The 22,534-nt window shown below is 44.9% G+C and overlaps 1 protein-coding gene and 1 non-coding gene across 5 annotated transcripts in view; both read right to left on the bottom strand.

Moving 5' to 3' along the window:
- The window catches only part of COP1 (COP1 E3 ubiquitin ligase), a 125,028-nt gene that overhangs the window by 7,220 nt on the left and 95,274 nt on the right, over nt 1-22,534 (bottom strand). For 3 of the 4 annotated variants that reach the window (XM_044439311.1, XM_044439312.1, XM_044439314.1), the window contains 2 exons: nt 21,042-21,166; nt 20,496-20,656 (listed from right to left, as the gene is read on the bottom strand). In XM_044439311.1, coding sequence (XP_044295246.1) covers nt 20,496-20,656; nt 21,042-21,166 — 286 coding nt within the window. Of the gene's footprint in view, nt 1-16,695; nt 17,479-20,495; nt 20,657-21,041; nt 21,167-22,534 lie in introns of those variants that run through there. The other variant, XM_044439313.1, reaches the window with a different exon arrangement.
- LOC123027963 lies at nt 8,844-8,980 on the bottom strand. Its single transcript, XR_006415604.1, has one exon.

Here is a 22,534-nt window from a genome sequence, read left to right as displayed (position 1 = left end):
TGGCAGCGAGGAGACAGAAAATTTCTTCTGTAAAAGGGCTAAAAACTGCTTGCTAAGAAACACATATATGAAAAAAGTAATCTATGGGCCTCATTTGGATATAATGCTGCAACCGCAGTTTAGTGTTATGTGCTCCTCAGGGCCTGGCGCTCATGCCCAGTGGGAGGTCACTTATTTCAGAACTCAGATGAGCTATGGTTAATCTTAACTATGATTTAGGGAAACAAGCCAACCTCAAACTGTAGTTGATGAACCTGACTAAGCAATGGCTGGGGCATGTGCAGCCCCCTCCAGAGGCTGGATTTTATCTCCCATCATAGCTCATCATTGTCTATGCTGGCTAGGGCTGATGGGAACTGGAGTACAACCACATCTAGAGGGCTACATAGAACCCACCCATGAGTTCTGGATTTCAACATTAAAACAAAAACACCCACAATTAAGTGAAAATGCAAGCAAACTTTTCAAAACTCCGTCTTGCACCTGTGCTGGAAAAGGGAGAGGGAGCACAAACATTATGACTCATGCACATCATGTTAAACCATTGTTCAAATGTTATTCTTGATGCAGATTCCCAAGGCGAAAAACACACAACTTTCTTTCACAAGTGAAGCAAACATAGCTCAAGGAAACTTAACAGTAATACTCAGGGAACCTTACAAAACTGATCTTTAGAAGTTTAATACTCATGAGAACAACTTCCTTTAGATATTAAATATAATGCCAAAGTAATAAGAAAGTACAGTTAGAATTACAACAACAATGAATCCAAGGCAACAATCCAAAATGGACATCCTTCAGTTACTCCAGCTAACAGCAGCATAAATGGCATGTCTAAAGGGTAAGCCATTTATTCAGCTTCATTTTGCTAGCTATTACAAGTTGGAGCTCAGATTACCTAAATATTTCATGTACATACCAAAACCAGAAATTAGGTCATGGATTAATTGGGATATTAATCAGCTAAAGTTTGATTAATGAGTTAGATCCAGTATTAAATCAGCAAGGGTGGGAATTAAAATAACCTTGCTTATTTTTGAGGAAATGGAAGAGAAGGGAAAAGGGTGTTCTTTCCCTCAATAAAGTCAGGCTGCTCACCTGTAACTGGCGTTCTTTGAGTGCTCATATGTGCATCCACACATACGGAATCTACCCCTGTGCGGGGCCTGTTGTCGGGAGTATTTTCCAAGCTAAACTCGTTCTGGCAGGAGCCTCTTCCCCTGGCAGACCTGGGAGTAACTCCTACCATTTTTCCCAGTCCTCTTCCAACCATGGTTGTGGCCTTTGAACCAGGGTGGGGTGAGGGGAAAGACCAGTGAACAGTTGACCCATACCATATCCATACAGGTCCAAAGGAAAACTATGGCACCAATGATGTTAACACCAATGTGGGAGCAGTAGGCAGGTCGTGCGAATGTACAGATTACCACCTGAAGAATGACAGCTACAGGTAAGCAACCCTTCTTTCCTCTTTGTGGTCTCTGTGCATCACACGTATGGGCGGCCAGTGAGCTTTTGGCACCTCCACCATCTTTTTGGCCCTCTTGGCCAGCTTCTATGCCCAGGTGTGGGTTGCATGGATGGGGTGGCCAATGGAGCCCCCACAGCTACTGATGGAGGGTGGGAAGGCAGAACTGCCCATGAGGTGGACAGGTGTTCAGGCAGCATCACTATGGCTGAATCAACAGCCAAAAGGGCACAGCTCCAAAGCTTGGCCCCACGTTGGCCTGCTCAGTTGGCTTACCAAGCCTGGCAGTGCCCACCGGTGCCCCCACAGCGCTCCTCTTCCAGACAGAAGAGGTAGGAAAGCTACTCCCACAGTAGATGCACTTCCAAAAAGATGCTTTGGGTGCTCTTGGGAAAAGAACAAAGAAGAAAAAAGAGGAAAGATCCGAGAAGAGACAACAAGAGGAGGGGGGGGGTGTTCCTTTTTTTTGAGGGTCTTTTTGGGGGGGGGTGGAATTGTAATGAGGGATAAAGTAGGGTTTTCGAGGAAAAGACTGAGAAGAGAGCAAAGGAGGTGAATGAGTTAAAGTGAGAGATCGATAGAAAGATCAAATAAAGAGCTGAACAAACGCTTAGATATTGCAAGAGGAAAGATGAGAAGCACCCACAACAGCAGCTGGAAGATAACTGGGGGAAATGGCAGGGGTTTCTGCTGGAATGAGTTTTGCCTGGAAAATATCCCCAATGACAGGCCTGGCGCAGGCACAGAGACCACTAAGAAGAACTGGTAGAGTTTGCTTACTAAATTTCCTAAACCTTCAGACAGCTACAATGATGCTTTGTGCTGGTAACCCAGCCAACTAAACCTTCTTTCATCAGTTGATGGAAACTGAGAGTAAGTGTCATGCAAGGAGATTAAAAAGACTTAGATAAAACTTTCCCTTCTTTCTTAGGTAACTTTCTTCAGCCTTTCAGTTTGCATCGCACCCTTGGTCAATATGCTGCATTTAGGATCCAGGACTGCTGGCTCCAGAGAAGCTCAGAACTGTTTATTTTCTTGGAGCTGCCTTGAGATAAATGTTAGGAAATGCAACTTTTAGTCCCAGTTTTCAAGTCTTCCAACTGATTTCCCTCAAAGCAACTACCCATCTGTGCACGTTATAAAACAACACTGGAAGCATCTGAATTGTCTGCAAAGAGCCAGCATTGAAATGCTCCTATTCATGTCCCTGAACATATGCCTGCCATTTTGCTCACTGGCAATGCAACTCCTAGCTGCATCCAGAAAAGTGTGATGCAACAGCAAAACAGGAGCCCTATCAGCCTTGGAACCTGATGACAGGTGAAAAATTATTGACGTACACAAGGCAGAACCAAGTGGAAAAAATACCAGTATGCTCAGCACAGGACATCTGGTTTTGCTTTCAGCAATGTGTTTATAGGCCCTCATTCACTCACTGTACAAATGGACTATAAAGAAAAATAGTAAAAGGGTTTTTATTATGTTTAAGAGGGACTGACAACTCCTAATGGAGTTGCCAATAGTATCAGACAGTCAAAATGGAACTTCATCATTAAAGAAGAAGCCATCGCATTGCGCAGGAGCAACATTTAGACACTGCACGGCACAATTCTGCTGAATACTCCAGAGGGATTTTTGTGTTGTGGCATTAGTAAACAGCTGAAGATAATAATCTGAAGGACAGTAATTTTCCATGGGGGTTGCATAAAAGAAGTGAAACAATGGCACTCCTTTGAATAGATGATGTAATGGCTGAGATACAGCTAGCAAGTAAAAACCTTGGCTTTGATTGCTATAGGGTCTCAAGAGCCATCTCTTTGATAAAAGATATAACAAGATGCAAAAAGAGCTGCTTGGTACACAAGCAATCTTTCTAAGTCATGTTCCATTCTTGCAGGGAGTCCCCCTTCCAGACATCCCTGGTCCTACATGCTTTTACACAATCCATTTTCATTCAAATACATATTATTGTTATACAAGATTTAGAAAATCTTTTTTCCTTCTACTAAGCAGTAGCTCTTATTTCTTTAACCAGAACCTCAATGCTGCCTTCAGTCACACAGTGAGGTACCTTATCCCAAGGTACCAAGACTAAGGGAAAATGTTTCTATATTCAACTGATCTACTACAATATGCAGCTACACCCTGAAGAATGTTCAGAAGGTGCGGTGTTTGCAAAACGCAGCGGTCACACTGAGAAGCAGGACCAGAAATTCTGAGCAGCAGTACCAATACTGGCCTGCTTACGTTGGCAGGAGACAAAGCAAGTTTGTTCAGAGCATCGCACAGAATCGCACTGCTGGAGCATCGTCTGAACTGAACTGTGCAGGCAAATCTTTGGGCTGCGTATCGTTCTAGTAAAGTGGGCGGAGGTCCTGCCACTCTTCAGCTGGATCCCAAGCTACCATCCCACTGGACCACTAAGATCAGACCAGAACACGAAGCAAAAAGCTATCTTAAGCCTCGGATGTCCCCAGGCTGCCTTTGGTCAGGATCCCTTGAAACTGCATGTTCCATCTATCTGGAGTTTACTAGTAGTTCTTTGTGTGCAATTTAGTAAGATATGCTACATATGGCCCTATTTTGCTAAGGTTACACAGTTCCTTTAATGGGATAAAAGGATTATAATACAGCCTGATTCTTCTGCTTGTTATTCTGCAGCATGCCTAGCAGGGGGTCATTAAACACACAGGCACCCTGTTGGCATCGTCATGCGGCATGTGGGAAAAGGGGGTGATCCAGGCCTCTCTTCCGTGGGGTAGCCAGATAGCCCTGGGGCTGTGGAGCAGGATGGGAGCAACCATAAGACTGGAGCCTGTGGAGTGGACAAAGGGGCGGAAGTTCCCTCTTTGCTCGTTCCTGAGGCACATGCACAGGAGGCCACAAATTCGCTGCCATCACCAGCTCTGTGCAGTCACGGCCTCCAGATGAAGAACTCGCAGGGATCCATGGCAGGGTGAAGACTACAGCAGGCCGGAGGTCCGAGGTGGACCAGCGATGCTGCAGGTGGATGCCCAGACGCCAGCCTGCCACTGGACTACAAGGCTGGCCCACACAGTAACGCACTGCCATTTCCAGCGTGATCCCTTGGGGTGGGGCAGCTGCCCCTTTGTCAGGCAGGGGGGCATCATTCCTCCTGATCCTCCCTGTATGGGCAGGGGTCCGTTCAACCTGACTCCAACTGAGGATTTGCTGGAAGGGGAGGCCAGATGGGGAAAAAGTTGCATCCGAGAAGGTGGAGACGGGCATCCCTTGCCCTTGTGAGAAATCGGATAGTTGATTTTGTAAATTACTAACAGTAGATGCTATGACAGATTCAGTCAGTATTTAGATTAAAATCCTCTTACATAAACATCCCGCAGGTGTTCTTATAAAACACTTTGACAATGTTCTAAATGAGCTGATAAAGCACACTGGCACGAAGCCTAATTATATAGCTAATTAGTATCTTAATTCAGATACAATCAGATATATCACCTAAAACTTTTAGTGGAATTTGCTGAAGGTCAGAAAAAATATTAATGGGATTTCTACATAGCATTGTTTTGAGGATGAGACAGCATCCTTTCCTCTAAACGGTACGACAGATAGGCCCACAAACAGCAGAAAAGGGCCAGAGACTAAAAGGGAGAAGAAACAGGCTTTCTGCAGAAGAAGATGGAGGAGGAGGAGGAGGGCATGCAAAAAAAAAAACACCAGCCTGTAAGGAAAAGAGCATCTCCCAAAGGAGGGCAATGTGCCCCAGGCACCCCACCCCAACTCTACAACCGAAAACTCTTGAGAGCGTGAACTGGGACTGAAGTGTAGAGTATCTCAGGTGGTGATGGAAAGAGGCCACGGTTCCCCCAAATCCTCATCTTCTGACCAAGTCCAGGATGCTAAACTGCAAGCAAGAACAGGACGTGAGAACGCACATTGTGCTTCAAGCTCACACTGCAGGGGGGAGGGAGAGGAGGAGCAGTGCCGTCGCTTACTAGAGAGCAGTGAATACTTAAACAGCAGTCCTTGTACACATTATACCAGAAAGGGCCAAGCTGCTGCTTCTTATTAAATTGTGCCTATACCCTGCCGTTTTCCCTCTTGCAAGGAACCTAGTTCTCCTCCACTCCAGTTTTATCCCCACACCTTTGCCCATCTCCAGGTGCAGCAGAGAGTCTGAGACTGGCTCGACATCACCCAGTGAGCTTCATGGCGGAGTGGGGATGAGAAGCCAAATGTCCTACCACTGCACCGCACTGGCTTAGGTCAGCGATTCCCAAACAGCAAGCTATGTAAGCATAGGTGCTAGAAATATATAAGAGTAATGGATTCTTCTAGACCCAGTATCCTCACAAAAGAGTCCACCAGCTGCATAATTCATTACTCTGGCGGGGCCTGCTTGTAATCGCCCTCCTCTGGGTGGTGATTATAGTCTTTGGGGCCTATAGGTCAGGTCTGAGTAGATTCCTCTCAATCTACTCAGATTCAGAACTGTTGCCGGCTTATCCACAGACAAGATTGCCTGTTGCATCTCTGTGTGAATCAATATTCTGAACTTGCCTCTTTTCAAATCAGAAGGCAGGCAGGCCTCAAGTCAGTGATTTCTGCAGGGTGTGAATTCCTTTTCAGGTGGCTGGTTTTGATACATCTGTCAAGAAGTGAAGTGTGCCTCAAATTTCAATTCAGAAAAAAGGATGCCTCTGCTATCAAAAATCTGGGGAATGCTGGCCTATGTCATAGCTGTATTAGTTTATGTACAGTATATAAGCTACACGATGGATCAGGATGAGCACACAGTCACACAATACAGAATACAACTCACAAACTATTATTTTCATAGCTTCTGAAGGTACAGAAAATTCCATTTATGACCCTGCACACTGGAGACAGAAGATGGAAGTCCCTTATTCTGTACTCAGTAAATCACACATAGATGAAGGGATACTATTTCCATGTATATCCAGTGCGACTCTCTGCAGAAACTTTTGCTAGCTTTGCCAGCGACCTAACGTTTGACCTTGGAACAAACCGGTCACAATGCCTCAGTCAGCTGATCGGCAAAGCCCCAGTATCACCTACCCACTGACAGGGGCCCTCGATATGGCTTTGCATCCTCTGATGACATGTGTGGTAATAACTTGAAGCATTATTTTAACTGATTGGATAGTTAATTAGATGTGCACATATAACTGATTTATTGACATGATGGGACTGAAATTTAATAAAGTAAACTATTAATGTCAAGGATAAGTCAATTTAGAACCTGCACCATCATCCTCATTATAGGATGAGACATCAGTTGGAACTGTAGTAACAAAGCTAAAGTGGAATTAGAGGAGACAGAAAAGGGCACACCTTGAGACGCCCCATCTGTCTCTTCCAACACAGCTGGGCCACTAACTCCAAACATACCTGGCTGGGGTGAAGAGCAGGAACAGAGGCCTCGGTTGTCGGGACCATGCCCCATTTCCCCCAGGTTCTTCAACAATGGAAATTTTGAATATGCTGAAGTAACTACATAATATACTTTACCTAATGGCGAACTGCAGGGGCAAGTGTCTAACAGCATAAATGCAACTGAAGCCTGCCCGAAAATAAAACAGTGTCTTCAAACAGTCCTTACCTAGAGGACTCCCTAAACATAAGTTTAGTGCATTTGTAAGACAGAAGTGAGTGTTAACATTCTCTCACCCACCTCTAACTAACCCTGCCAGCCAACCATGGAATTCTAGGATGTATGAAATCTTGGGGTACCAGCTGAGAAGAAGCAAAGGAAGCTGGAGGGGTGGTGCCGAGAGAAAACGGGATTTGGAAGGGAGTAAACTTAGCACTGTTGCGCTAAGGAGAGCAAAACGAATGAACGAATGTTAACTTTTGGGTGAACATTTGGAGGCTGGAACCTTGCTCTCTTTGTGGCGGAGTGCTGACCGGATGGCCACCGACTGTGGCTCCGGGCCAGCTCAGAAGGGACACCGCCCCTCTGCTGCTTCCAAGGCTTTCTCCTCTGGGCAGCCGGCGCCTACTTGGTTTGACCCTTCTGGCCTGGCCACGGCAGCACGTAGACCGTGGTGCCAGGTCATTGCTAACCAAGCACAAGGAGTGTCCATCCACTGGGGAGGGGTGTTGCATCGACACATTGGAGGCCATGCGCTCTGCCATCAGACGCACCACAAAGAAAGGAAAAGGAATCCAAGCCAATGAAAGGGGCAAAGGAACAACTGGAAACCAGAACAGAACAAGATGCAAAGGTCCTCAGCCAGCAACGTCTCACCCAAGTCTAGAAACAAGCTCCTCTGAGTAAACCACAGCGGCAGCTGAAGAGGCACCCATCGAAACATAGAAACAGAGCAAGTCAGAAGGGGTCTCCCGGGCCATCTAGTCTGACCCCCGGCTCCACTCATGACATGCCCAGGAAGGGCATGTGCAGCACAGCCATGGTGGGAAGGCTCTGCCTGCATTCCTCAGCCAGAGATCTTCTTTGAATCGAGGCTCTACACTGGCACAGGGTCCGTGTGTGTGATGCAAGAGACCATGAGTTAAAATCATGTAATGTTCAGACTTTGAAAATCTGCGTACCACGACCTGATCCCAACATGCACACCTTTTCTTAGATAAGCTTTCTCACCCTTCTGGGACATGCAATTCAGACAAGTCAAGATGTGCAACACCAGAAAACTCGTTCCATTCGAGCACAGCAGACTTTTCACAGATTTCTGACTTGAGAGTCCAAAACGAGCTGAGGTAGGGCAGGGCAGATGTATGGCTTCTGCAACATTACTCAAAATATTTGCACAGATTTGGAGTTGAGAACAGTGCCTCTCAGCGCCTATGCAGAATACCATTGGTGCAAATCATGCTAAATTAATACAATTTGTGTAAATTGTAGAGTGAAGCCCCAAATTTTAAGCAAATTTCTTTGGTTATTTTTTAAATGATACTAATAAGAACATAAGAAAAGTTATGCTGGATCAGACCAGTTTTCCATCTAGGCCAGTTCTCTGTTCTCACAGCCCATATTAAAAATGGAAGTCCGTGTGCTAGCTTGACGCATGCCAGATCAAGTCAATCGCAGCACAAGACTGACAGAACAGAGTTCACATGGAAAATGCAAGAAACCCATTGGATTTTCATCCCTCTACTGGATTTCTCACTCATCCCTACCAGCAAAGCTCTTGGAGAAAAAGGGAAAAAATGAAATGAAAAGTGTGCTACTATCATGCTGACTTTTTAAGTACTGAAGAATCTGGTTACCAAACCCCAGCTATGCAGTCCTACAGATTAAAAGAGCAATGCTTGCCTGATTCCATTCTCCTCTCCTGAATGTCAGTCAATTCATCAGTGTAGACCAGGTCATAACAATAGCCGCAGCACTGGGGAATTACGCACAGATTTTGAAAATGTATAAAGGGGAACGAACTGGATCAGTCGACTGCTCTAATCCAGACAGAAACCTTCACTTTACTCTAGGAAGGCTGAAAGTACAGACAAAAGAAATTTCATTTGCCTGCAATAGAGGTCTATTCAGCTTCCAATTTTACTAAGACCCATTATTAAGAGGCGCTTTTATTATATCTCCTTTTTAATTCCAAGCTCCTCAGTGCATCACGTCTTAAATTAAACACACATTAATGCATACAAATAAAGAAAGAGGAGGAAAATTAATTAAGGAGGCAAGTTTAATCCAGGTCAGAGTTATTGTTAGTTCATGCAGGAAAAAAATTCTGTAGAACAGGCAAATGCATTCTCTGCCCACCCCCACCCCCCAGCCACACAGTTTCTACAATCAAGTTAATTTAGGGAAAGGTTCTTTAATGCAGGTTTCTTCTACTAAGTCGAATTTGAGTAATTTCTAACTGAACAGAAATGTCCATTGCACAGAATACTGAGTGGATGTCTTGGATAGGGATTTATTATTTTTATTTTCCACCCCATCCCAACAGAACCTAAGCCAAATTTCAGATAAGCACCACGTTTATCTTAAGACAGATCAGACTGCAATACCACAGAGAAAATGAATGGTATGGTTCTCTATATTTGTACCATACCTGCTTATTCAGGAAAATGTATGAAAATGAAGTTTATTATAAGAAAAAATGCAGCATTGTATGAGCTGGCATGCCAAATTATGCAAACTTATCTCATTTGAGTTATGCATCTTAAATGGTGGAGCTATCCTACATCATGTTCTCCAATGATTTTGAATACTTAAGCTACAGTTGGCATCAACAGAAAGGATAACAGCTTATTACCATTTCTTAACCATGCCACAAGTGATGGATTAGTTATTCTCTTTTCAAAATTGCAGTAGCAGAGAAGGAAGGAGGAAGGATGGGACTTTGCGGACACCACATGCCAGTGAGGCGAGAGGGATGCAAGAGTTTTAAAGAGTTAAGATATTCCTCCTTTAGTTTGCTGGAAGCTTCTGCCATACCTCCAACAGCTTCTGATTCGGCAAAACCAGGATTTGCTTTCACGATTCAAAAAGAACTTCCACCAACGAAGGCTAGAAGTCTCACTTCTTTTAAATGGAAAACTTCAGGAATCTAGGCGGCTTGGACACTCTGTCCAAATTCAAAGAATGCGCTTCAGCCTTTTGCACATTCAGCACCGTCCGTCATACAAACTACTCTCATGTCCTTAAATAGCAACATGAGAAATAAGATCATTCTTGACAATCATGTGTTACTTTACAACCTGTTAAAACCGCAAGCACTTTCATCTATGAGAATTTTTCCAAGGAATACAGGGACTAAAATTATTTTTCTTCCAGTAACATTCCATTTTTGGGGGTGGGGGAAGGCTCCCTCCCTCCCTCCCTCCCTCCCTCCCTCTCGGTGCCACAACGGGTTGTGTTGGAATGCTAATACTGTAAAACAGAGAATAATACAGATTCTCTCCCAGAACGTCCACTCCTATATCAAGAGATAAACAAGGGAGCACGCCTGCTCGTGGGACAGCCCAGCAGGACACATGCCAAATAGAGCAGCACATGGAAGCTTTTGAGGGTGGATTATTTCTCAGCAATGCCCAGCAAAAATAGCTTGACAACATGAGATGATGCATGAAGGGAGCTCAGCATTTTTAGGAAGAAGAAAGAGTATAAACCCCCTGGTATGAGTATGCATTTAACATTGAACTGTAGTGCTCATGGCTTTTAACGGAGACAATTACTTCTCAATGAAAATGAATTTTAAAAAACACCATCAACTCTCCTTCCTTCAATTTCACCCAGAAAAGGTAGAACAGAATTGTGCTTGGTTCTGTGGTCAAACTTTGCCAGAGGTGTGCTGAAAATGGTTCTCTAAAAGTTGGTTTCTGAACTCAATAGAACCATATGACTGATAATGGCAGCAAATCCACACAGACTTGAAGAATGCTGACCTGGGAATTTTGCCATCCTAATTCTACTCCGTGTTAGCGAGAAACAATTTTCTGGAGAAGAAAGTCTAGGGAGTGTCACATGTGTATACGGAGGCAACAAATGGGAAATCTAACACAATTGGGGGAAAAGGGATTAAAAACGCATTCCAACCCCTGTGTTTTGCATAACCATATCATCTAAAGGGCTTTGCAGAAGAACTGAAGTGTCAAAGCACTGGAGTTTTGAGTCAGCAAGTGTGCCACTAATAAAAACAGCTTGACGGCTCACACTGATCTCAAGAGTGGGACTCCTGAGGGGGTAATAATGAGTAAAGAGCTGCGACAGTCAGCTGGGCACCTTCTCCAATTATTCATGTAAGAAATGTTATCCTCTGTGGGAATCTACAAGGCGATAGGAGTTGTACTCTTTTAATAAGCATTATATGCAAATACATGCAGGCACAATTTGCAATTCCTTTAGGAAACTGCGACATGAAAATTACTTGGCACATAACGTTATTCTCTTCCAGTAACATGCTTATGTTAGTAAATGACTGCATTTCTTGTCTTACACATTTCAAGCTAAACATATCTTTTGTCCAATTGATACTGTTTAGAAATGCAATTAAGAAGGGGGGGGGGTGAAGGAAAGCCCGTGAATAAATTGGCATTACCATGGAACAATAAAATTGATAGAGCACGCTCCTTTCATGAACAGATTGGATGGAAGAAACAGAATGTAATGCCAGTGCTGGAAACAGGGGAAAAGGATGTCAAAGCTACTGATTGAGAGGGTGTCATTTTCTGCATGAAAATCAGTGTGCCTTAAGAGTAGTTAACCTTCACTGGATCATATCTTTCATGTATACTAAATTATAGGATTCAGTTTTATGCACTAATTACCAAATACATTAACTGATGATTATCCCAAACATTTAATACACAGAACGTTCAAGATCTTATTGCAGTCATTTTTTGATCAATAGAACCGATTCTTCTCACCTTTACAACTCATTGCAAAGTGAGTTAACATCCCACACATTCAATGATGTTAAGATAGGTACCTTCTCCTAAGAGTTTAGGTTTTGTATGCCTTTAAAGCAGATTAAATATCTGTTCCCTGGCTGGAAGGATACAGTGATCGGATACTTGCCGGACTCAGCAGCTCAAAGCCAGATTCAGACTTTATAGGAGGGGAGACTTCGGCTACTACTGTGCAGTTGAAGTTCATGGAGGTCAATACCTGGGAGGTGGCTAGATCTGTCTCTTTCCAAGTTTATAGCACCTGACCTTGAACTGAGCAATCTGTTTGAGAATATCTTCTGCCATGCACTTGAACAACCGGCATTCATAATAAACAGCACAGTATGCCTATGAGGGACAGGCTTTATTGGTTTTCTATTTTGAGATTATCTTATAATGAAAAGTGGGAAATAAAATTGATGAATGAATGGTCCATGTCAGTTTTCCATGTGTTCACCCATTTGTCATTTCCAATCTGCTTCTGGTTTAATCAGTGGGTTTTAAAAAATGCAGCAAATGAACCTTTTAAGATGCATTTAAAATAGGTTTCTGCATTTATTTTCTTCCTAAAATATGTATTTAACTGTATTCAAGCATGGGTGAAGTGAAAAAAAAGCCCTGATAATTGTCTAAACTTCAATCTGCACATCGGTCAGGAGGTGTGGATTAGGTCAGATCACATCAGAATTTGTAATGACAGAATTTACCAAGCATCCCTGATGCAAAATGTCGCCCGCAACTGAATATATAAAAGAAGGAGAATGAACGAAGCAGACACCAATCTGAATGCATACATGGCATCTGAATTTTCATTGACAGATGCTAGCTTTGCCATTTCAGATTTCTACCAATCGAAGTCCATTTAGCAGCCCCCCGGAATACGGCAACACCATCAAAATTAACAGTCCTGAGTAAAGCAATCCAATCATTCTGTTCCCATCAGCAGAAAGCTGAATGTATGAGCTCTTCATAATCCCTAGTTATTATTACTCATAATTATCATTCCTGGCTTCTCTCTGAAAGGATCCTAGGTTTTTCCTTTGCTAATCTGCATTCCACCTTCCCTTATTGGTGTCTCCCTGTCGTTCGCATCAATATGGCATTTCCGCTTGCTAAGTCTCTCCCAGGTCAACCTACCTACACACAGTAACGAATACACACAGACAAGGGACACGATGAAATGGCTCATTTATAATGCTGCAGATGGACTGGGCCAATGCCCAAGCTGCCTGTGTGTTCCAGAGTGGGGAGTGCGCTTGCCTTGCCTCTAGGTAGTCGCAGCTCTGCTCAGGCTCCTAACGCCCCACCTGAGAATGCAGCCCACTGGCATGGGCACTTCTTCAGAAGTGTGAGATATGCCAGGCCTCACTTCAGACATACAAATGAGGCTGCCAGTGCGCATGACCGCCATTTTGAATATGCCACCCACCTGTTCTTGCAAACCTGGCCAGCGTGGGCTACGAGGGCTACACGACTTGGCACCAGCAGACACAACAGTCTGCCCAGATCAGGTCACTGAAAGGAAGGTGACGGGATGGGTGTGGAATATATGTGTCCTCTTCCCTGGGACGGACCAGCCCTTGTTTCAGGGATTTTATAGTATGGGGTCTCTGTATTTAGTTAGATCATGGACTGGCAGGTAGCATGTCCCATGTGGCTTCCCAAGAACAAAGAGACACCACAACAATGGCAGCTTTACAAAATCCCTGGTAACAACCCATGGCGTACAAAGAGGGAACCTGCCTTCAGGAATATCCTTTTGTCGTTTACTTGACAATTTCAAACAGTTCTTCCATGATTCATATTTCATGTAAGAGCACAGACCAAACAGAAAAGTCATCGTTACAACCAAAATAGATTTCAAAAGATTAGGGTTCTAAGTTTAGTTCGTGTTTCTTTAAAGACTAAAATGTCTCACCCAGCAACATTTTCAATCCTGTAGCCAAAAGCAGCAGAGAAGTCAGTAAGGACCAGCATCACTGACCTCCTGAAGACAGAGGTCAGCTTTTGCATCTTATAGTTACATGATTTTTAAATGAATTTGCTTACACACGTTTTCCACAAAATGAAATTTCTTTAACAATTAGTTGCTATTTTTTCCATAGTTCCCATCTATGATTTGAAGTAATACATTTACTTCATAGTTTTTTCAGCAATACTAAGATGAACTTCCCTTAAATTTCCAACAGATAACATCTCCTCTTTCACAAGCTTATTGTCTAGCCATTCTCATATAAAGCTGCCTCAATGTTATTTACTTTTCAAAATATTTCCCATCATTTCCACTTATTTGCATCATAACCATTTATAAGCAGAAACCTATTTTCCCTACTTTCTTATCTGACACATCTGTTAGTTATTCTTGGTCTAGGTGGGACTGCTTCCTTCTCTCATGTCTCTGGAAAAATAACAGGCTCCCAGATCTTGGAAAAGTTACAGTGTGTCAACACAAATGCTTCTGCTAGAATGCTTTTCTTAGAGTGAAACTGATTCAAAGTAATAAAGGAATGTGCCTTAATATTCCCTTTCCTTATGAAATTTGCAGTTTAGAAGAGTTACTGCTTTTGAGAAAAATGAAGAAAATCATTAATTCTTTCTTTTGGATGAATGTTTGCAAGGTAGCCTATTACAGACGGCTGCTGAAGGAGCTTTGCAAGATGCAAAGGCTTATGGGACAAATATATGTCACATTTTGTCCCATCCCGCTTGTGCATAACTCTCTCCGCCACCGGCTTTCGGCATGACTATTCTCATAAACTTGAACACCCGAGAGTCCGATTTTGGAAGGTTGTTTTAAGGATTATAGAAATATTGTATGTCTCCATCAAGAATGAAATCACATAAATTTGAAGTTTTATGACTGAATGAACTTCTGTTGGTAAATCTGTTTGGTACAGAACGCCTAACTCCATTTTGGAACCAACGATCTTCACTAGCAGGAATATAAAGTCTGCAGTGACAAACTGGGAAATCAGGGTAGCATGTGCTGAACTGTACCTTTGAGCCATTTCTATCACTAGGTTAATAGGTATGTCTCAAGTCTTTAAAAAGGGTTTCGAAAATAGACCAACATGTGCCAAACATGGCTGCCTGCTGAAAGATTTCTGTGACCCTCTCAAAACCGCATACCTCTGCATTAATGGCTGGCCTAACACTATTATTCCACAGTGTTATTCTGGTTTTGTTAAACAAAAGCACTGATCAAGAAAGAAGGGGTTGCGGGGCTGCACTGGTGACGCAAAGTTGTTATCCAGCATCCTGCGCTCGGCATTCAGCAGCATCTTGCCTGATGAGGCTGGTGAGGGCGCTGATGCATCCAAGTGGAAAATGATCAGCTGACACTCACTGTCAGCTGACCAGCGCCATCACGTGACCATCTGAGGATACCTTAGCCTGTGCCCATCTAGTCTAACGCTGTCTGCTCCAGCTCACAAGCAGGTCTCCCGGGTCCCAGACAAAGACAATGCCCAGACCTGTGATCTGAGTTTGAGGGTTTCTGATCAAGAAGTTCTAACCTCTACCTCAAGCTTTTGTTCTCCCACCAAGAACCTTGTCTGGATGGCCCGCCCAAGAGGGAGGACCTGAGCAGTGTCACTCTGCTAGCTGCAGCATTTTGGACGGGGAAGGAACGAGGCTGAGGCTCCATGGGGGCAAGTCATACCCTGGCAGTTCTACTCATGTCCCTCTCCAAGGCTGCTCTTACTACCTTAGAGAAGCAGCCAGTCTGGTTCCTTCTGTACCGGCTGCGAAAGGGGTGGGGGTGGGAGGAAAATCTCCACCCAGCTTTTTTTGACCTCTGATCTGGGAATCTGAAGCATCCTATGAGCCCCTTGAGGCTGCTTACGGCCACCACTTTACCCTGCTTGCCCCTGCACTGCCCCTCCCGCACCTTCTGCCGGCAGCTCGGACCTGATCTGCCTGCAAGGACCGCCTTGCCCTCGGTGGATCTCAACTCCCCAGTTCGATTCAGGTAATCCTTTTAACAAATCCTATTTAGCACCAACTGTCCATTGTTATCACAGGTTGGTTTCAAATTCCAAGCTGGAGGGCATGTGCTGACTTTAGCCAAGGATGATGTTATAGTGAACTGTGGTTTATACATCCCTTCACTGAAATCAGTACACAGGAGGTTTGTGCAATGGAAATATCAAAACAGTAAGCACACAAAACAAAAACAAAACACAAACTAGCAGATAAAACAGAGCTATTAGCAAGATTTAAAATACCCAGAACCGTACACCCAAGAAACCACTGCTAGCACCTAGGCCTTTTACATATTTTATGTAACTATATTTATTTATTTAGAAAATTTCTATGCCGCCCCATTCGCCGAAGCCTTGGGGCGGCTCACAAATATATCAATTAAAATATTATACAATAAAAATATAAAACAAGTTCACAATATAAAATAAGTCGCCCTGGCCGAAGAATAAAATAAATAAATAGCATTAACAGTTAAACTGACATTTGAATAAAAAGGTCTTGGCCTGGTGCCGAAAAACAAATAACGACGGCGCCAGGCGGACCTCTCTGGGAAGCGCATTCCATAGATTGGGTGCCACCGCAGAGAAAGCCCTCCTCCGGGTACTCGCCCTCCTAATGTCCTTCAGGGAGGGCTCCCGGAGAAGGGCCTCTCCCGCAGATCTCAGGGGTCGGGCGGGCGGGCATATATGGACGTAAGCGCTCCTTCAGGTAGCCAGGACCCAAGCCATTTAGGGCTTTATAGGTCATCACCAACACCTTGAATTGGGCCCGGACTTCAATGGGGAGCCAGTGAAGCTGACGGAGGACTGGAGTCATGTGAACAGAACGCCCAGTCCCCGTCAGCAGCCTGGCAGCTCTAACTATATGCTTTGTATGCAAGCATTTCCTATTTGGATTTTTGTGCTGTGGGAGAAGAATCTTCAATAAAAGACGGTTTGAGAGAAGCTATTCAGTCGATGGGTGCGAAGGCTGAAAAGGCCCTTTTTTCCCTCAACTGCTCTGACTCTGTGAAAGGGGGATCCTGGCTGATGACATGAGAGTAGGCGCTGCACTGGAAGGCGGACGAGAAGCCACGCTTGCAAGGAGAGGGACAAGGGGGCCAAGAGAAGCTCACGACTCAATTCCAGTCTCCCAAATCGTATCTGTGAGGGGTGCCTCTGCTACCTGGCTGAAAGTCCCTATCTGAAAGCGGCAGGGTTTACTGCTTGACGATAGGTGAAACACATTCTAATGTGTGAACATGGATAAAGCACCGTGCCTTTACTTGACGGTGATTAGAAGTGTTATAAAAATAGGTGCGCCGCAGCCTGGTGGCGATGGTGTGACACACATTGCGGGATGGATCACGAAGTGTTTGGTGGTGCCACACGCGGAAGGAGAATGCGGCTGCTATAATTAGAGGCAGTAACGGAGCGGGAATAGCAAAACAGCCTTGTCCTGAACCACTCAGAGCCGGTATGTTCCCTGCACAAGCTGAAAGCAGGAATCCTTGTGGACACCAGAAAACCGGAAAAAACTCAGCTCAACAAGATGCCAGACAGACGCACAGCTAAACAGCAACCTGCACCTGCTGCCCCAGGAACAACTGCATTCTCAAAAAGAGCGCGTGGAGAAGCCCTCTCGCCTCCTTCGAAGCATCATGGTGGCCCAGCCACAGTGGACTCCTGCCTGCATGCAGTCTGTGCCCTGTGTTTCCTCAATATCATCCCAGTGCCTTGACTAAAACCTCTGCTTTTTCTGAGAAAGGCAGCAAAAGCTGGAGCCTTGAAGGCTGCTGGGAGCAAGAGAGGCAGAGGGGGAGACCGCCTGCAAGGAAGCAGGAGGGCTACCATGCAGCTGTCCGGTGTGTGTCCTCTACTGCAATGCAGAGGAATCTGCCCTGAGACACAAAGTCAACTTGACGCATGCAAATCCCTGTGTGACTACCTGGGCACCACAGCACACACACACACAACCAACGACGGTGCCTCTGAAGAGGTCTCTCCGGAGCCAGAAAGTGTGGAGCCATTCTGGGCATCCCCACCCCAAGACCAATCAGTTGGTTGAAGCACCTCTTGGGCCATCCCCAGAACCCCACTTGGTCTGCATTTGGAATCTCTGCTTGAGGCCTAACGTGGCCCACAGAACTTCCCTGGATTTCTCTGGGGGTTGCAGCTGATGCAGAACCTTCTTACTGCCTACAGTTCCCAGTCAGGGAGGGATGGCATTTCCTACACGGTTCCTCCTTTCCAACCAGCGACAAGGAAGGGGGAATGCAAGTGCAACCCACGCTGTGCTCAGGAGAGGCGGCGGTCTCCTTCACCCTGCCAGCCCTGGACCTGAACTACTGCTCTGTTCGTTCTTCTCTCTGCAGGGTACATGCTGAAGGGAAAGGAAACAGCCGTCAAGTTACAGCCCGATTTCATTTACACTGTTACCTTAAAATGTCATACTTTTGACTGCAGGAGTCTTGAAAGCAATTTACAAAACCAACAGACGAACAGCCTTCTAGCACAGGTCCCTTCTTTTCAGGGTGCAAGCTAAACAGGAAGGGCATTGTTGGGACAAGCGCTGAGCCTTTCCTTTCCTTTCCTTTCCAAGCCTTAAAGGGCTACTTCTCCAGTGAAATATGGAGGAAAGGAGGTCCCAAATCCAGAATGCATTTTATTGGACACTGAACACAAGAGTGAGTGATGGAGATAAAGAGAGGGGAAGGAGAAGTAAAAGGGTGACGGCTGAAAGGAAAGATGCTTAGGAATCAATCACAGGCAATTGCCTCCTAATTTACTTCCAGGATGGGTCTGAGGGTGTGGAGGAAAGAAGCAGTTGAAAATAGGGTTGTTCCCCCCGTGCATTCATCAGTATGTTCACGATCAGGCCTGCTACACAACCCCGAGTCAATGAAAGGTAAGCATGCCAGCTGAGCATCTCATAATGAGGCTAAAGTTCCTACCCATCAAAAAGAATCAAGACTGTTAAAGCAGAAAATAGTTTTAAATGGAAGGTGTGGGTAGCGACTTCATACAGTGCTTATATTTCTGTTAAACTTAACATTAACTGCTCATTCAAAATGACATCTCGTATTGCAAAAGCCTATATACCCCATGTTATTGTTCTCTGAGAGCACGAAATTGGAGAGAAGGGGGAACTTAAATCACTGCCATTACACTGTATTAACTCTGGTTTAAAGCACTTTATATCGTTTCACTTATACAAAATGCCCTAGCCAAATTTTTACATCTAACTTGTGAAAAGGTAGTCAGTACAGTGGACCGACTCATGCAGTAGACGCACCGAAGCTGCTTTCCTGTGACCCAGATTTCATTTTCTCTAGGGTGGCACACCTTTTGTAGGGCTGCAGCATTGCAAAATGACAGAAATCTCACACTCCTTTGTACACAGTAATAACCACCATAAACAATAAAACTCTGAACCCAATTTCCTCCATACAGAAAACTAGGCTGCTCTGGAGAAGACTGGGCTACAGCCATCGACCTGACATGCTCATCCTCAGGCTCCAGATATGCCCATACAGAGCATCCACAAACACTCCTCTGGCCCTGTTCCATATTGTGTTGTGCTACAACCTGGAACTGAAATGGATTTAAATTGGCACTGTTACCACCTGCCAGACACAAGATATTCAGCACTGCGGTGGTCCAAATGTTTTTCTTGTGGCACAAAAGTCAGGTTGACAAAAGTCAGTCGTTGAATAAAAGGGTGTGTGTGAATAAAAGGGGGGGTCTCTTACGGTTCACTAACTGGTTAAAGAACAGAAGACTGAAGGTGGGAACAAATGGCAATTTCTTCCAGTGGAGAGGTGTCACTAGCAGACTTTCGCAGGATTCTGTAATAGGATCAATGCTTTTTAAACTATTTATAAATGACCTGGAATTAGGAATAATTAATGAGGTGGCCAAGTTTGCGGATGACACTAAATTTTTTCGGGTGGTTAAAACGAAAGAGATTGCCAGGCACTCCAGAGGGATCTCTTCAAGCTGGAAGAAAGGGCATCAAAAAGATGGGAAAGCGTCATAAGGGAGGAGGCTCTCACTAGGCCGTGCTGACGGTGTGCCCCCTCTTTCACCAGAGGAGGCGTGCCTTCACACACCAGCTGCTGAGGAGCCTGGACAGGAGGAGGCCTCGAGCCCATCCTGCCTGAGGGATCCTGTGAGCAGCTGGTTTGCCACTGTGTGGACCAAGTGCTGGACTGGACGGACCTCTGCTCTGATCCAGCAGGGTTTTTCTTCCGTCCTCCTGTCCTTAAGTTTTGCGAACCCTTTTCATGTTCAGGCTGAAAATGTGGATAAGTCAAAAGGGAGCGAGCATTTCTACAAGGCAACCTAACTCCTCCACATGATTTTGGAAGCGGCACAGCCCAAACACCGATTCCAGCATCCCGGCATAAGCAGCATCCCGTCACATACCACCAGCCCAGCGACATAAGCACGCGCAACATCTATTTTGTTTCCGCGTTGGGCCCAGAACTTGAGCATTCCTTTGGGAAGCAGACCCCTTGCAGCTGAAATAACCCGAGCTTCTATTTCTTCCTGACTGAAAGGAAATCTTCCATTTTTATGCCAATTCAGCACTTGCTTCCCACTGGCCTCAGGCTGACCCAAACAAGTGCTCTGAGAAACCTATGGTAGGAAAAACTTTTTCCTAGGTGTAACAGCAAGAGAAAGTAAGCAAAAAGGTGTACCCCATCTGGCAGCGCCCTCCAGCACACAGCACTGACAAATTCATTTGTGTCATCTTCCTTGCGGTCCTTGTCCAGAACGCTTTTGACAGTGTCAAATTTGAAGGTTAGCAATGTCTTTGAGAGGCCTTTGTAGTAGAGATAGAGGGAGTTATTTTCACTTCCTACAATCAAGAGCAAAAACAAAGGCAGGTTGAGAGCAGATAGGAATTCCTAAGCATGTATCTCAGTTAGCATCCGACACAACCCCAGGCACCCTATTCGGGCACTACCCTTTCAACTGCACTAATGATTTGATTATCCCACTGCATTATTCCATGACCCAGATCATCCCGGCAAGACAAAGCGCATAGCTGGCTTGCTCTACCACCGTGAGGAGACCAGCCTTCAGTTTTACAAAGGGGGTGCCAGTCGCAATGCGCTGTTGTGTCTTGGGCACTGCAGGGGTGCCTAAGAACACTAAGACACATGAGCATGAGCGGGATACTCAAAGTTTCAAAACTGACAGCACCCTTTGACCCCCTTTAGCAGAATCCCTGTTTTACTTACCACAGGCAATATAGTCTCCATTAGATGCCAAACCCACAAAATTCTTCTCATTGATGTGACCCTTAAAGGAGCGCAAGCAGTGTGGCTTCCCTACGTTCCACAGCTTTAGCTGGCTGTCTGTTGACCTAAGGAAAGATAGATATAAACCTCAGAATAAGCCATACATTGGCACTGCAAGTCGAAGTGCTATGAAAGACTTTCTGGACAGGCATGGGCGTTTGATAGGGCAGGCAAAATCTATGGACATCACTGCGTACCTCGAATGAACCAGAAAGACCATTTCCAGCATGCTATCTCCATTGCACAGTATGGTAAACAGGAGGGAGAGAATAAGTAAAAGACAAGAGAGGAGGAAGAAGGCAGGGGTGGTAGGATGAAAACACTACCTAACAGAGGAGATGAGGGGCAGGGGTAAGAACAAGAGCAAAGGAGGTAAGCAGACCTAAAGCAACGGAAAGGCGAAGGAACGTGGAAAGCCACGGCTGAAAAAACAGCAGGCGTAAAGGGGCTCATGCTGATGGCACACGCTCTACTGCTCCTTTTTACCTCCACCAGGAAGGCCGTGCACGTGCCAGTCCACGCCTGAACACAACGACGGACTAAATGAGGGCTAACAAACTGGAGTTCAATGTAGACAGGGCCAAAATACTCTTAGCTGGAGGAGCAGGATGGTAGCCTGGAGGTGCATTTAAGCCATCTTAGTCACTTAAGGCTCAGGTGGCTTCAGTGGCATGGAGCTCCTTCAACCAGCTTTGGTTAGTGGCTCAGCTACAGTCTAATCTGCACAGGGACTGTCTGGTTTCCAGAACCCATGCTCTGGCATTCTCCGAATTACTGAAATGCACACTGTGGGGGGCTGCCCTTGAAGACTAGCTACAAGATGCAGCCCGGTTCTCACCAGGCACTTGGCAGCTCGTTGGATTCAGCTAAGTGTTCCAACTCCTTCCAGTTCACATTCCAAGTCGGAGGTACCCACCTTGGAGAGCTGTATTTTGGGCGAAACAGGCCCAATCCTTGCAGCGGGTTTTCCTTGCTTATCAGTTTGTTTTCTCCCATGTATTTCATTCAATTTCTTTCTATCCTGCTTATCAAGGTGGTTCTGAATTTAGTTTTTATTTTAAAAAATGAAAAGAAAAATATTCACCCATGCCTATCTCTTGCAAATGTCCTCACAGCTCCTTACCAATGTTATTTTCAGGTCAACTTCCTCTCCCTTTAGACTGATTCACATTACTAACCCATGTATCCAGGTTTTATTCTGTATGAAATTACTGTCACTGTCAGTGATATGTTCCAGCCTAGCTACACAAAGTTATTTAATTGAGATGGTAGGATTCAACCTGGAATCTCATGTGTGCAAACCACATGCTCAAAGCTGAGTACCCTTAAATTTAAAAAGCTATAATACTGATTGTTATTTAGTTATCAGATTTATACCTTGCCTTCTTCTTTTAAAGACCTCAAAACGGCTTATGTCATTCTCCTCCGGCTCT

Source organism: Varanus komodoensis, unplaced genomic scaffold (assembly GCF_004798865.1).
Source record: "Varanus komodoensis strain SLA01 unplaced genomic scaffold, ASM479886v1 scaffold34_1, whole genome shotgun sequence".
NCBI lineage: Eukaryota > Metazoa > Chordata > Lepidosauria > Squamata > Varanidae > Varanus > Varanus komodoensis.
Note: the sequence above shows the minus strand (reverse complement) of the source record. Positions and strands in the feature narration are given on the sequence as shown.